The sequence below is a fragment of the Oreochromis niloticus genome, linkage group LG7 (assembly GCF_001858045.2).
Source record: "Oreochromis niloticus isolate F11D_XX linkage group LG7, O_niloticus_UMD_NMBU, whole genome shotgun sequence".
NCBI lineage: Eukaryota > Metazoa > Chordata > Actinopteri > Cichliformes > Cichlidae > Oreochromis > Oreochromis niloticus.
In genome coordinates, this window is record NC_031972.2 from 43,231,706 (window position 1) to 43,244,941 (window position 13,236).

At 39.2% G+C, this 13,236-nt stretch overlaps 1 protein-coding gene across 1 annotated transcript in view; it reads right to left on the minus strand.

Moving 5' to 3' along the window:
* Nucleotides 1-4,792, minus strand: part of LOC100696302 (pleckstrin homology domain-containing family A member 7) — a 130,612-nt gene extending 125,820 nt beyond the window's left edge. The window contains 3 exon segments of the mRNA XM_013264183.3: nt 4,162-4,219; nt 4,378-4,454; nt 4,585-4,792. Coding sequence (XP_013119637.2) covers nt 4,162-4,219; nt 4,378-4,454; nt 4,585-4,667 — 218 coding nt within the window. The 5' untranslated portion in view covers nt 4,668-4,792.
* Between the last annotated feature and the right edge of the window lie 8,444 nt (nt 4,793-13,236).

Genomic DNA, 13,236 nt, shown 5'->3' on the forward strand with positions numbered 1-13,236 from the left:
AGTCTGGAAGAATCAAACATCACAGAGGGATCTGTACTTCTTAAGGTATTGCTAGCTTTGACACTTTACACTGGCTAAGTCTATTTTTGTCTTAAATCTCTAATCCAAACCCAATTTTATTGTGCTCTGTATTATGGCACCAAAGATCATGGAGTCTTTAACCATCAAACAGGTCAACAAATCCCCACTACAACAGAAAAATGAACTAGCATTTCTACAAACGCACAGTTGCATTAAGCTCAGAGACACCCTCCTATTTTTTTTTTGTTTTGTGATGACAGACCAGTGAAGTCACTCCCCACATTCATTTCAAAGAGTTCAGAGATGCGAGTGTGAACTTGTATATGTGCACAGGAGAGCATGCGACCACATGAGTCCCAAGTGTGAGTTATATGTGGCAGGCTCGGAGGAGCTTTGCTACAAGGAGATCTACTATGAAACGAACTGTTGAGACAGAGGTGGCTCCTCAAGAATATGTGTCGCAGTGCGAGGGTGCATCACAATCAAGCATCAAGGCTGTGGTGGTGGTGGTTGCGCCACATACTTTGAAGACATATGCATCTCAAACATGGCAACTCCCTGGCAACAGCTTGATGGCCAATTGCATCAGGGATTGAGCGCTATGCTAAGCTAAATTGAAGTGTCACAAAAATGAAAGGTTTTATTTAAAAAGCAAATCATACACTAGACTAGATATTTTTTTAAAAAGGCAGTAATTGCTGATTTTAAGTATTTTCCATATCCCCATTCAGGATTATTTTTAGACAATCCCAGCAAAAATGCATATCCCCAGTCACGGTTTACAAGATGTTTAATTACTCCACAAAGATTCATCTGCAATGAACCAGACAGTATTTACACATAGGCAAAAAAAAAAAAAAAAAAAAAAAAAAAAAAAAAAAAAAAAAAAAGCGCTTCCACACAAAGAAAACCATAAAGTCTGACATAATCAACCATTGCTCTCTGTTATCTGCAACGCCACAATTCTTTGCCAGCACAATAGCTCAGCACAGAGAAACTATAAAGCACTAAATCTGCCTGAGGGCGTTTTAAGGACATTTCAGGACCTTAAAAACACTGATTACTGAGCAACTAAGTGGCCCATGAGCACTCTAATAGGTGTTAACTGTCCTTCCTACAGAAGCTAATGTAAATACCTACACAGAGGAAAAGAACATGAGCGCTAACTAGGTTTCCAAAGATATAAACAATCTGTAATAAATGGTGGTTAGCCATACGACAGACTGGCAATCTCTCTAGGGTTACCCCTCCTCTCTTTATGGCACCTGGGATAGGCTCCTGCCCTGCATGACCCTGAATTGAATAAGTGAAGGAAAAGGAATGGTTGGATGGATACATAAAACATTCTAATCGTTTTGCTTTTTCTTTGGGCTGCTCCCTTTAGGGGTCGCTATAACGGATCATCCACCTCAATTTCCTCCTATTCCTAGAAGCCTCTTCTGTCACACCAACCATCTACATGTCCTCCTTCGCTACATCGATTAATCTTCTCTGTGGTCTCCATCTTTTCCTCTTGCATGACAGCTCCATATTTCACATCATATATCCAATATTTGCACTATCCCTCCTTTGCACATGTCCAAACTATCTTTATCTTGCCTCTCTAACTTTCTCTTCAAACTACTCAACCTCAAAGCATACAATAACTCTGTCTACTGCTAAAATTCCAGCTAGTTCCAGCTGTTTTTTGAATTCCCTCCTGAGTTTCAATTCTCTCAAAGTTTGTGGGAAAAAAGCCTTTACATGACAGTTTGTCCAGTACTTGTAGGTCTCAGCGTGTCTTCACATTTGCAATCTAAACTCTCACGTTTTGAATGAAACCCGGAGTCAAATTCTGAGTCAATACCACCAGAGTCCTAAACTTTTCTGTTCGGAACTAAAGAAGTGTTTTCCTTCTCTGTCTGCTGGATTACACTGCCAAACACAGAAATGTATTCTGCTCAAATGATCTGGAGTCTTTACAACAAAGACATGGGTTGAATTTCCAAACTCTTTTTATGACTCTTTTTTTCATAAAAAGATCTTTTCAAAGTTTAAAGTCGCCAAATAACTGCAGCTTAAAGTTTTACCTCACTGAGAGGACAAAGGAGGGCCAAAGAGCATTTTTTTTCTAGTGAGAATTTTGCTTTCATTTCATACATCACTGAAGATGCAGAGATAAGCTCCTGCATCAGGGATAACGAGGCAGAACACAACACAGCCCCAAGACATTCATCTTTTTCACTTATCAGATATCAACTAAATAAAAAACAAAACAAAACAGTGAGCATCTTTTGTTGGGTTTTGTAAAACAGTTTCATTGTCGTTTTCACTGCAGTCAATTTTTGGCACTTTACTACAAGGATACAATTACACAGCACAGTAAAGAAATAATGTTTAGCAGCTAATGCACTGAGTTTAGATCCACACACCCACAGTAATGCACACAGTTATTGATTAAGATCATTCTGATATTTACAGTGTTTATCAATTAAGAAACACCTTTCAGTATTACTGTGCAATTTATCAGCATTGTCAGAATATGACAAACTTTAATCGCACTCAAGCAGTTTCAGCAAAAACTCAAAAGTGCAATCAAGTAGATCAGTATTTCTGGGATTTTTGATCTGGATTTGCATTTCTGATAATGATTATTATTATTATCATTATCATCATCATCATTATATATACACATAGATACATAGTCAGTTTCTGGAATAATCCATCTGGGGCACTAGAGACAAAGACAAAAACGTTTGTCATTATTCCTAATCTTATAATTCTGTCACTGACACCCAAAAAAAACCCCATGCACTGTTATCCAAAAAAAGAAGAAGAAAAGAAACCATACCTCACACTGCAGTGAACAGCTGATACCGAGAGAAGACTACAGACAGTGTCTCAGCAGGGGGCCCGACTCTGACATAATCTGACTTTTAATAAGCTTTTCCGACCCTACAATTCATTTGCTAAGAGCGCTGATTAAGAATCAAATGTCAGTAATCAGGTTACTAAGATTTCCTGCAAACCATCGTATAATATTTACACTGTTAAATTCTTGATAATACAGATTATGTCATGGGTGTAGGTGTGCATGTGTGTCTTCAGCTTGTGTTATACAGGATGTCAGTGTGCCAGAAGGGTTTAGCAAATGAAAGTCTATAAGAAATAATTGTTTCGTATGCAATGAAAATGAGGCAACTCAATAATTTTGACCGAATGTACACACAGACTTGCCTGTAGTTGGTTAGTAAAGAAACTCACTAGTGTTTGTTTACATTAACAGGAGCTGAAGTTGTGTTTCTTTTTTTCTACAGCTGTTTGTAGGAGTCTTTCTATTTGACTATGTTAAACTTATAATACAACTTTAATATGATATGAATGCATTTACAAAACAATGCATTGAAACAACAACAGTACTTATCTTGGGCAGAGCCCATCACTGGCCCATAGCTTTAAGAAGTCAATTAAATACTGAACTAATTAACAGAGTCATTAAGCCTTTACATTCAAATCTCAAGTTAAAGATATATGGTGGAAAATCTTCTATAACACATCTATAGTTTATTGTGAGCCCAACAACCAAACCATACAGTTCTATATAGTGGTCAGTAGAACCTGATCATAGAGGTTTAGTATTAAGAAGCTGCAAGTCTGCTTACTGGTAATCTTGAAAGAGGTCATATGTCCATCAGGATTTCTTTATTACATGGTTATCAGCCTAAACACCTATCTGCTGCCCTGTAGTACACAATAAACTCTGTAGGTTATCCACGAGCTAAAATATGCAAACAATTTCTGGGATATGAGGAAGTTAACCAGAGATCATCTGTTATCGCTGTATGACAAATTAACTCTCGTAAAAGCTCGCAAACACACGTGAGTGTGGGTCTGTACCAAAAGGCAGAACACGAGAACATGACAAACACCTGATAGCCGCTTCTCACGCACAGCACAAATGAAAGCAGTGAGGTCATTAGAGGTTCAGCAGGTTAGCCCCAGGCACACCCCATTTAAATCCACACTGTCCCAGCGGTAATTATTCCTGCTAGTAGCAGGGAGTTCGAGCCAGGAGCCATATTAAGCTGCACGGCAACTTCCAGTAACGCACAGGTAGCAGTAACGGAGACGGCAGCAGTATATAGTCTGCAAGGAACTTACTTTATGAAGTAACTGGCCCCTTCGTCCGTAAAACCTTCCTCCCATCCGCAAGGCAGGTCTAAAATAAAACCAGACAACAGACTTGTTCGTAACACCTGAAACTTTGTCGGGCCCGGACCGTATAGTGAAGTTAGCAGCGACAAACACCATTAAATAAGCAGAAATGCGAAATAAGCACAGGTGAAACTGCCCTGGAGACCTAGCTTAGCTAGCTACCTGAGCGTATCATGTGTCCAGAGTTTACAGGTTGACCGGAGCGGGGATGGAGCCAGGTAGTGGTCCGTGTCTCATCGCTGCAGCACAGACAGAGAGAGGAGGGAAAAACACCTGTTACACCGCCGGTTAGAAAACACCGGCCAGACCCCGCCAACTCCCGTTAAACCGGGAGAGACGGCGCGATAAGGCGCTTGTTATCCCACTCACTTGATGAAGAAGACCCTGCCGTCCCCGCAGACACCGTAAGACCAGTGTTCAGGTAAGGTGTCCCGCCCGAGAGGCGCCGCCATGATCCGGCTTCAAGTCCTATTTCATCTCATTCCCTCTCCATGAAGTCTCCCGGGAGCTCAATAATCACTGCTAGAGCCAGCGCTGCCTTCAGGGACTCATCGGAAGCCCGTACATCCGAGCATCAACATGATCAGGCAGTTACAGGGCTTTAAGCAGATGACGATTAACTCCAAAATTTCTGGAAAAAATTTTGGAGTTCTTAGCATTGGTGAACATTACCAATATAAGGGCAATAAAACTGAATATAAAACGGACAGAAGCTGAAGTATTATATAGCATCCAGGCTTTATGTATATGTATTGAGTTTGTGTATATATAGTGAAGATTGTAGGGATTTTTTTTTTAGTTTTTCTCAGTTTTCCCGCCTCGCTTCTTGCCTTCTTTTTTCTTATAACTAGTTTGCCCTTGTATTCTTTTGTAAAGACTCCTCTAACACAAAGACTCCTCTAAGTCTTACTCCCTGTTAATCTTTCTCACCTTCACATTATGCTGACACAAGTTATTTCTCATTATCTCTTATCTCATGGTTGTTACTTTCTAACCAATTACTTTATTGCCTATTATACAAATTTAAATTGAAATGGCAGCTCAAAGACTAATCATATCTTTGTTTGCTTTCCAGACTCAGCAGTCCGTCTTGCCTCCTTTTACACTCATAGCTCCAATTAATCCAAAGATAGAAAAGCTTTAAACCCTGAATTGTCATTGATAGCTTATTCCTTTCATTTATTATGACCAGATGCCTGTGATGATAGCAAACATTACCTCTAAACCTGTTAACTTCAGTCTGTGTATTCACATAGACACACATTTAGATTTACAGTCACAAAACATATCACCCAGTGTTTAAACAGATTTTAGACTAAATTTAATTTTCCACCACAGTTTATTCTTGTCCATTTCTTTGAGTGTTGAGACTCTGCCAAAGCAATCTGGACTTAACGTCTATAGTCCTGGCTGTGGTTCTGTTTATGTGCTGCAAGCTTGTATGAGAAGCAATCAGACTGGGCTCAAAATTGTGACTTTTAAGCGATTATTATTTTCACAGTTTCGCTGGTTCTAGTCCAGTCAGAAACCATCAGTCATCTTTCCAATGACATCTTTGTGTCTTTTACTAAATGGTCCCAGAAATCTGTATAAAATATACATTTTCCACAGGAAGCATTTATAAAGAAAAAAAGCCAGATTTATAGCCCTTCTACAGCCATATATTCAAGTGCTGGGCTTTAAGTAGAACGTCCAGGTCTCTGTACTTTACTTCAGTAGTACTTGAGACAACTGTTTACTTTTACTCCTTACATTTTCAAAATGGGCTTGTTACTTTTACTTTAAGTCATTTGAGGGAAGTTATTATTTCGTCAATGCGGGCCATTAAACATCAAACTGATCTGAGTCTGAATGGCAACACAGGAAAGGAAGTCCTGTTCATCTATTAGTCACCAGGGAATGTCACATAAAAATAGACGAAAGAGCCAAAATGGTGTGGAATAGTCAGGGGTTAAAGTGGGCCGGTGTTTTTATTTATTTATTTATTTTGCACAACATCGGAACGACTGCAGGTCGTGGTAGCAGTACTTCAGCATATAGCTAGCCCAACACAACATGAGCACAAGATGTTTGAAGTCTTCTAGTTTTCTCATAGTGGTTTTGAGTGTTTGTTTTCTTTGTATTCTTTTTCTGTTTCCCCAGTCATGTCTCTGTTTATTGTCTCCCTGTGTGTTTGTCATGTCTGTATGTTTCACTCTCAGTGGTAGTTTCCTGTTTTATTTTGATAGTCTCTTGTCCTGCTTGTGTTATGCTCAGCTTTGCTTCCCCTGCCATTTGTCTGACTTAGTTCACCTGTGTCTTGTTTTGCCCAGCCGTGTTACATCTTCCGAATTACCTCATGTGTGCATTAAAGTCCTCAGTTTCCCTTTTGTCTTCATCGTGTCATTGTCGTACTCCTCCATGTTGTGTGCTCAGCTAATGTTTTTTTTTAACTTACTGTTTATACCTAATAAGGCTGCACTTTGAGTTTACTTTTGTCTGAGGGTTCCTGCATTTTGGGTCTGCTCTCCACCTACCACCCAGCATGCCTATGCAATATTTTCTGCTACTGCAGTGTGCAGATGACTTAAGCCATGAAGTGATTACACACTGGATTGTGAAAAAATCTAATGATTTTCTTGTTACAGTCAATTTCATGTTCAGCAATCAAATTCATTCAATTCCAACAAGTAAAGTATGCATATTATGCACACACACAAACACGCATTCAGCTATTACCCATTTTTTGTTTTCATACTTAAGATGAATTATTGTTGAATGGGGACATTGATCTGACACAAGTAAAATGTAACCAATTGTGTTTGTTGTTTATTGAAATGGAAGGGGGGGGGGGCTTGTAAAGAAGAGGGTAAAGGAAAGGTAGAAGGGGGAAAGTTTTTTTTTTTTTTTTAAATTGGAAAAGAGGAAAAAGAGGAGAGAAATCCAACAATCCTCTCTGAGCAAGCACTAGGCGACAGTGGGGAGGAAAAACTGCCTTTAAACAGGGAGAAACCTCTGGCACAACTAGGCTAAGGATGGGGCAGTCAACTGCCGGGACTGGTTGGGGGGTGCGGGTGAAAAGAAAAAGGATGAAAAAGGGAGGGGAGAGGTGTTAGGAGAGAAAGGGAAAGAGGGCAGCGAAGGGGAGAGGAGAGGTGAAAGTTAAGATGGAACAGAGGTAGAGAAAAACAAGGTTACATCAGGTGAGGAGCAGCAGTCTCCCACCTCGGGAAAAAGCGGAAGCGTTTTTGCTATTTTTTCAGGCACTGTTCCAGCACTTTTTTCTCTAGGATGAGGGTTTTCAATTCATCGATTGTTTCTGCATTTTGTGTCTCAAATTTCTTGCATCTTTTCTCCACTTCTGCACATTTTCCTTCTTTTTCATCAAGCTTTTCTTTTAGTTCTTTAGATGTTGCCTCTTGTATTAGCTTTGCCTTGTGCATGTCTGTATTTCTCTGTTGTGCGTTGTTGTGCATTTCTTCTAACTGCTGACTTCTCCTTTGGATTTCTTGATTTCTTGCGATTTCTCTTGTTGTTGCTTTTGCACCTGTATTTCAGTGTTTTGGGACTTCAAGTTGTTAGAAAGTTCCTCAAGTTGTCTAATTTTCTCAGCATTTCAATGATCTTACTCTGCATCTCTGAGCATTGTTTTTCCAGTTTGTCCCTTTCTTGTTCCAGTTCAGTTGCTTTGTACTTCATGTTATTATAAAATTCTTGCATTTTTTTATTTTTCCTCTCAAAGTCCAGGAGAAGAAGAAGTTTGTCTTCTTTCTGTTTTATATCCTGTTGCTCTTTATCTTGAAGAAACTCTTTATTTTGTTTCATCAAGCGTTATTTGGAGCACTCTGTATTTTTCTTCCGTGTCTTCAACCTTGCAATCCATTTCTTTCTGTTTTATGTCATGTTGCGTTTTCTCTTGAAGCAACTCTTGATTTTTGTGCAGGGTTTTATCAAGGCTTACCTGCAGCCCACTGTATTCTCTCTCCGTGTTTTGGAGTTCACACTGCATCTCTCCCTGTTTTATGTCCTGTTGTTTCTTCTCTTGGAGGATTTCTTTATTTTTTATAGAGCTTCATCAAGCTTTCCTTAGAGCTCCTGGAGCTTTTTGTCCATGTCTCGGAGATCCCATTGTTTCTCCTCAATAATACCTTCCTTTTCTTGAAGTTGGTCAGACAATTTTTTTAATTCAGCAGTCTTTCTCTCATTTTCTTCCATCAGGAGCATAATCTAGTTCTACTTGTTCACCCCAGGGAAGAGAGCTGAGGTAAGGGTCTTGTGGTTCATCCCAGGGAAGAGAGCTGGGGTCAGCTTCTTGTCTTTTTGGATCTTCTCTCTGAGACATATTGGAGTCTGGATACAGTGACTATGAAGAGGATCCGAATGTTTCAGAATGCTTCTCTGGCAAACGATTGAATGCTGCGAATAACTGGACTAAAAGTTGCTGCTTCTCTCTTCACCAAAAGCCAATATTGTTCCATTGTCATTCACGCCACACCTTAGGGTCGCAATTCATTCGTTTTCCAGATGTTCACGTATTACTCATATTTTAGTAATACGTGAACATCTGTTATAGTTACCTGTTTTCGTATCATGTATAACATCAGTTTAAGTGTTTTTCTTCTGCGCTGTCTGGAGTATAACGTGTAATGTTGATAATGCACAATGCAAGGTGCTGCACAGTCAAGCGGCATGATTCATTATTGAAGAATGTCATAAATGGTTTAAAACTATTTTCTTATCAGTTTTCTGACATTTTTCATTAAACGATTATCGAATTTAACTTAATATTTGAGTGTTTCTTAGTTTCAGACTAGCTGGTTAGTCTGCTTCCCCCCCCCGTCATTTAGTCAACTAAGAAATGAATGGCCAGGAACATTCCTAGTGTGCAGATGTTTTGTTTTGTTTTTTAACTGAGTGGAGATCTTGTCATTGAGAAACTGATACTGCGACCCTGAGCCACCACTAGGCAGAGGTGGGAAGTAACGAAGTACAAATACTTCATTACTGTTCTTAGTCTCTGTATGCACACAGAAATGCTTTTAATAGGTGAGAGAATAATAAAGGTGATACTGGAAATCAAATCAATCTCACTCTGATTTACTGCTGTATTCCTGTTTGCACCCAAACCTTACAAATATGAGGCCACCAATGATGGGTTTGGTGGTTCTACGACAATACAGAAACCCAAATTTCTCCTGACACTCTGCCGGTGTATGTGTAGGAGGAATGTTGGCAAAGCACATAGCGATTGAATATAATGTAAACACAGAATTACACAAAATTTCTTCATGTAACTATTGTTGTCAGGTGGTACACTGACCTCACTGAACGCTATTATGATATAACAAACCCCAAGAAGTCATTAAGGTGAAGAGATTTGTGCTCATTTCTGTTACCCGTTACCAGTGTTACTAGTGTTTTCATGATTACAAAATTTTAGCCAGTACTTAAAGGCATCACGCTAGCGGGCTTCCACAGTGAGAAAACAGCAAAGCAAGAGTGGTGCTCTGCCAGTGCTGTTTCTGAAGGTAATGGGCAGAGGGAATGAAAAATGTGCTGATTATGGGCTCTTTTGAATATTTGCCACTTAGTATTTAGGTGATTTAACTGGGAAAGGTCTGATTGTGAGATTGTAGACCTCCTCTAGCAAATTGAGAACCTCTGTAAGAAAAGCTTTGATTTTATAAATGCTGCACACAGCTTGATTCCCAGCCAAGTCAGCCACTTGTTGCCCACTTCTTTTTTACAGGGTCTTTAAGTAGGGCTGTTTCATTGTAATTAAGCCTTAATGCTGCTATTTTTGCAAATTAGTTTCACAAGGTGAAACGCCGTTGTAACTTTGGTTTAAAAATAAAGTTTAGTATTATCATGAAACATGGGAGGGACACTTTGATTATGTCTACATTTACATGTTTAACTTTGCTTACGTTTCTTTGAGCTTACCATACAGTTTCATTGTTTTTAGGGATTTGTTATTGTTCTACAATTTACAAAATAGTTTCTTAAAAATAGATGTCTTTAATTTTTTTGCATGTGAAGTTGGCAATGTAAGTGGGAAGCTATGTAATGACTGAACACACAACATGATAGATACATCCATCCATTTTTCTTCCAGTTCAGGGTCACAGGGTTGCTGCATCCTATTCCAGCTGTCAGAGGGCAAGAGAATGGAGTACATCCTGTAAAGGTTGCCAGTCTAACACTGAGAGCTAGACAATCATTTATGCTCACATTCACACCTACCACCAACTTCAAAACACCAGTTAACCTAACATGTATGTCTATGGACTGCAGGAGGAAGCCCGAATAACTGGAGTACAAACTCCATGCAAAAATAACCAGTGGATTCAAACTTGGAACCTTCTTTCTTCCAGGTGACAGTACTGACCACTGTGCTGCCTGCATGATAGATGTTAGATTTTTTTTTCATAAATAACTGTATTGTCATTTAATTTTTTCCCCCAAATCTATGATTTGATGCCTAGAAGTGGGTTTTAGAGACAGAGTTATCGATTTTAGAGTGCTTTCTTTTTGTTAGGCTTGGTGCTGTCTTTACTGTTACATACAAGATATTGTTTGGAGTCGTGTTTATTCAGCTTTTAACATTTTTTTTTTTTATCAAAATAACTATGAAATCTGGTACTAAACATACAAGATTCCTCTGAAAACCAAGTAGTTGTTGGGTTTCAAAAGAATCTCCTTGAAAGAGATTGAGGTGCCTGTAGCTCAGGAGAGCAGGTCATCCACTAATTGGAAGGTTGATGGTTGGATCCCTGGCTGCTGCAGTCTGCATGCTAACGCTGGGCCAAATATTGAACCCCAAGTTGAATGTAAGATACAAAGGATATAGGGGGGGAAAGAGAGAAAACAAGTGCTTGTATGAAAGGGTGAATGAGATATGTTGTATAAAGCACTCCAGTAGAGTGGAAAAATGCTGCCAAGAACCATCCATTTACCAAAGAAATGTCCAATTACACCTCCACAAAATGGGTTTAGTTTTAGTAAATTTAGTATTTATTATTGTCTTATCTTCTCCTTCTGTCTGTAAGCTCAAAAAAGTTTTACAGTGATTCTAAACAAACTTTGTAGGGGTGTAGAGTGGGGTCATGTTAATTTTTTAAAATTTGCCTTACATCCACTGAGCACTTCAAGGTTAACTTAATGATTTATTGGTTGAAAATTGGCAAATAAAATTTATAATAACTTACAAACTATGATTCTTACAAGTGTGGTGTGTACTGTACATAGAGAAAGTACTGTATAAAGATTCAAAATATGTTTCATGTGACCTCTGACCTCTCCTTCAAGGTTAATAGATAGGTCAAAGTGATAATAATGCTATATAGAGCTATTTAAAACTATGTTTCTTACTGCCATTGATTGCAGGTTTTCGGTCTTTGAGTGCTTATTGTTGCAATCTTATTCAAAAACAAAAACAGGAAGAGAAGAAAAAAGAAAGAAACTATGGACCAGCGTATTTGCATACACTTAAACCCATAATAAGATGACTGTCTAGACTTGTAGTTTGAGACTGTAATGTTTACTTGCAGCAAACATGTTATCGTTGGTTTTCCTCGGTGGCTCATTAAGATAAATACGAGCCTCCGTCAGCTGTCAGACGCTGTTGTTCTGAGTCACTCATCAGGAACTCTGAGCTCACTGGAATTTCATTTTCCGATGTGACTCCACATCCATGAGACATGTGATGGCATGCTTATGACAACATTCTGACACACTTTCCATGAAGACCTGTTATTTTGAAGTCCACATTTGGGAGAAAACAAAACAAAGCGTTCCGTGTGAGCTGTTGTTAAGTTCACAGTCAGGAGAAATCTTCTGACCAAAAACAGTCATTTCCTAAAGGGTACAATGCAGTGTGAAGAACACAAAGCCTTTGTTGATATTTGTCACAGTGGTCTTCATTCACCGCTCCCTGGAGCGTATTCTAAAAACAGAAAAGTTTTCCATTTATTTCCAAACACTAGAGCATGTTAAACTCCATTTTGATTTTGATTTTGTTGTCGAGTTATATCAGTTTTCCAATTTCAACACTTGTTTCCAGCAGGGAAGCTTGTCCAAATAATCCGCTGGTTTAATTTTGCACATTTTTCACATCTGGGGATTTTCAAGTACATGTGTTTGGTACCCTCTCCCCTGTCTGGTTTCAGTTGGCAGCACTTGCTTTTTGGAGGCACCGCCAAATCAACAACAGAAACTCCTGACAAGGCAGAGTGAGCTGAAGGGCAGGTAGAGGTCGGCACGCACAGCCTCGGCCACTGAAATCCCGGGGGATTTTTCTACCATTTGGAGTGTATTTGTGTGGAAAGATAAAGTGCTCGCATATGAAAAAAACAATGAGAGACTTTTCCAGCCAAGTCATGATATCACAGGCTCACACGTCAGGAAATTGACGCTAATAGCTCTGCAGCACTATATGTATGTATTGAGGTGCTGGCCCACCTAACCCTGAACTTACAGTATGCACATAGTGCAGATTTGCATACCAGAACATTAAGAAAAGGCACCACTAAAATTCAATATTTGAGATATGAATAATGTTTGTGTGATACTAGCTGTCTGCTTTCACTTTCCAACTCCATTTAGCATGACTGCAGCAGCATGATACCGGCCCCCAACCAGTCATGACAGATGGATGCCCCCTCCTTAAGCCTGGTTGTGCTGGATGTTTGTTCGTGTTAAAAGGGAGTTTTTCCTTCCCACTGTCACCAAGTGCTTGCTCATAAGGGAGTCATCTGATTTGGGGGGGTTTCTCTTTATTATTGTAGTGTCTTTACCTAACAATATAAAGCTCCTTGAGACAACTGTTGTTGTTTTTATAATGAACATTTTTTTCCCGCTTGGGGGGCGTAGTACAACAAGCTGTAAAAACAACAGTCGCCTATCATCACTTGACAGTTGTTGCTGAACTTGTTAGTAAGTGATTACTCTGTTTTACAAATATAGCAGACACAAAGCAACATAATTATCCCAGTGGAATGTTTTTCATGGAAACCCAGTCAGTGTTTAACTGTCATCACTAAA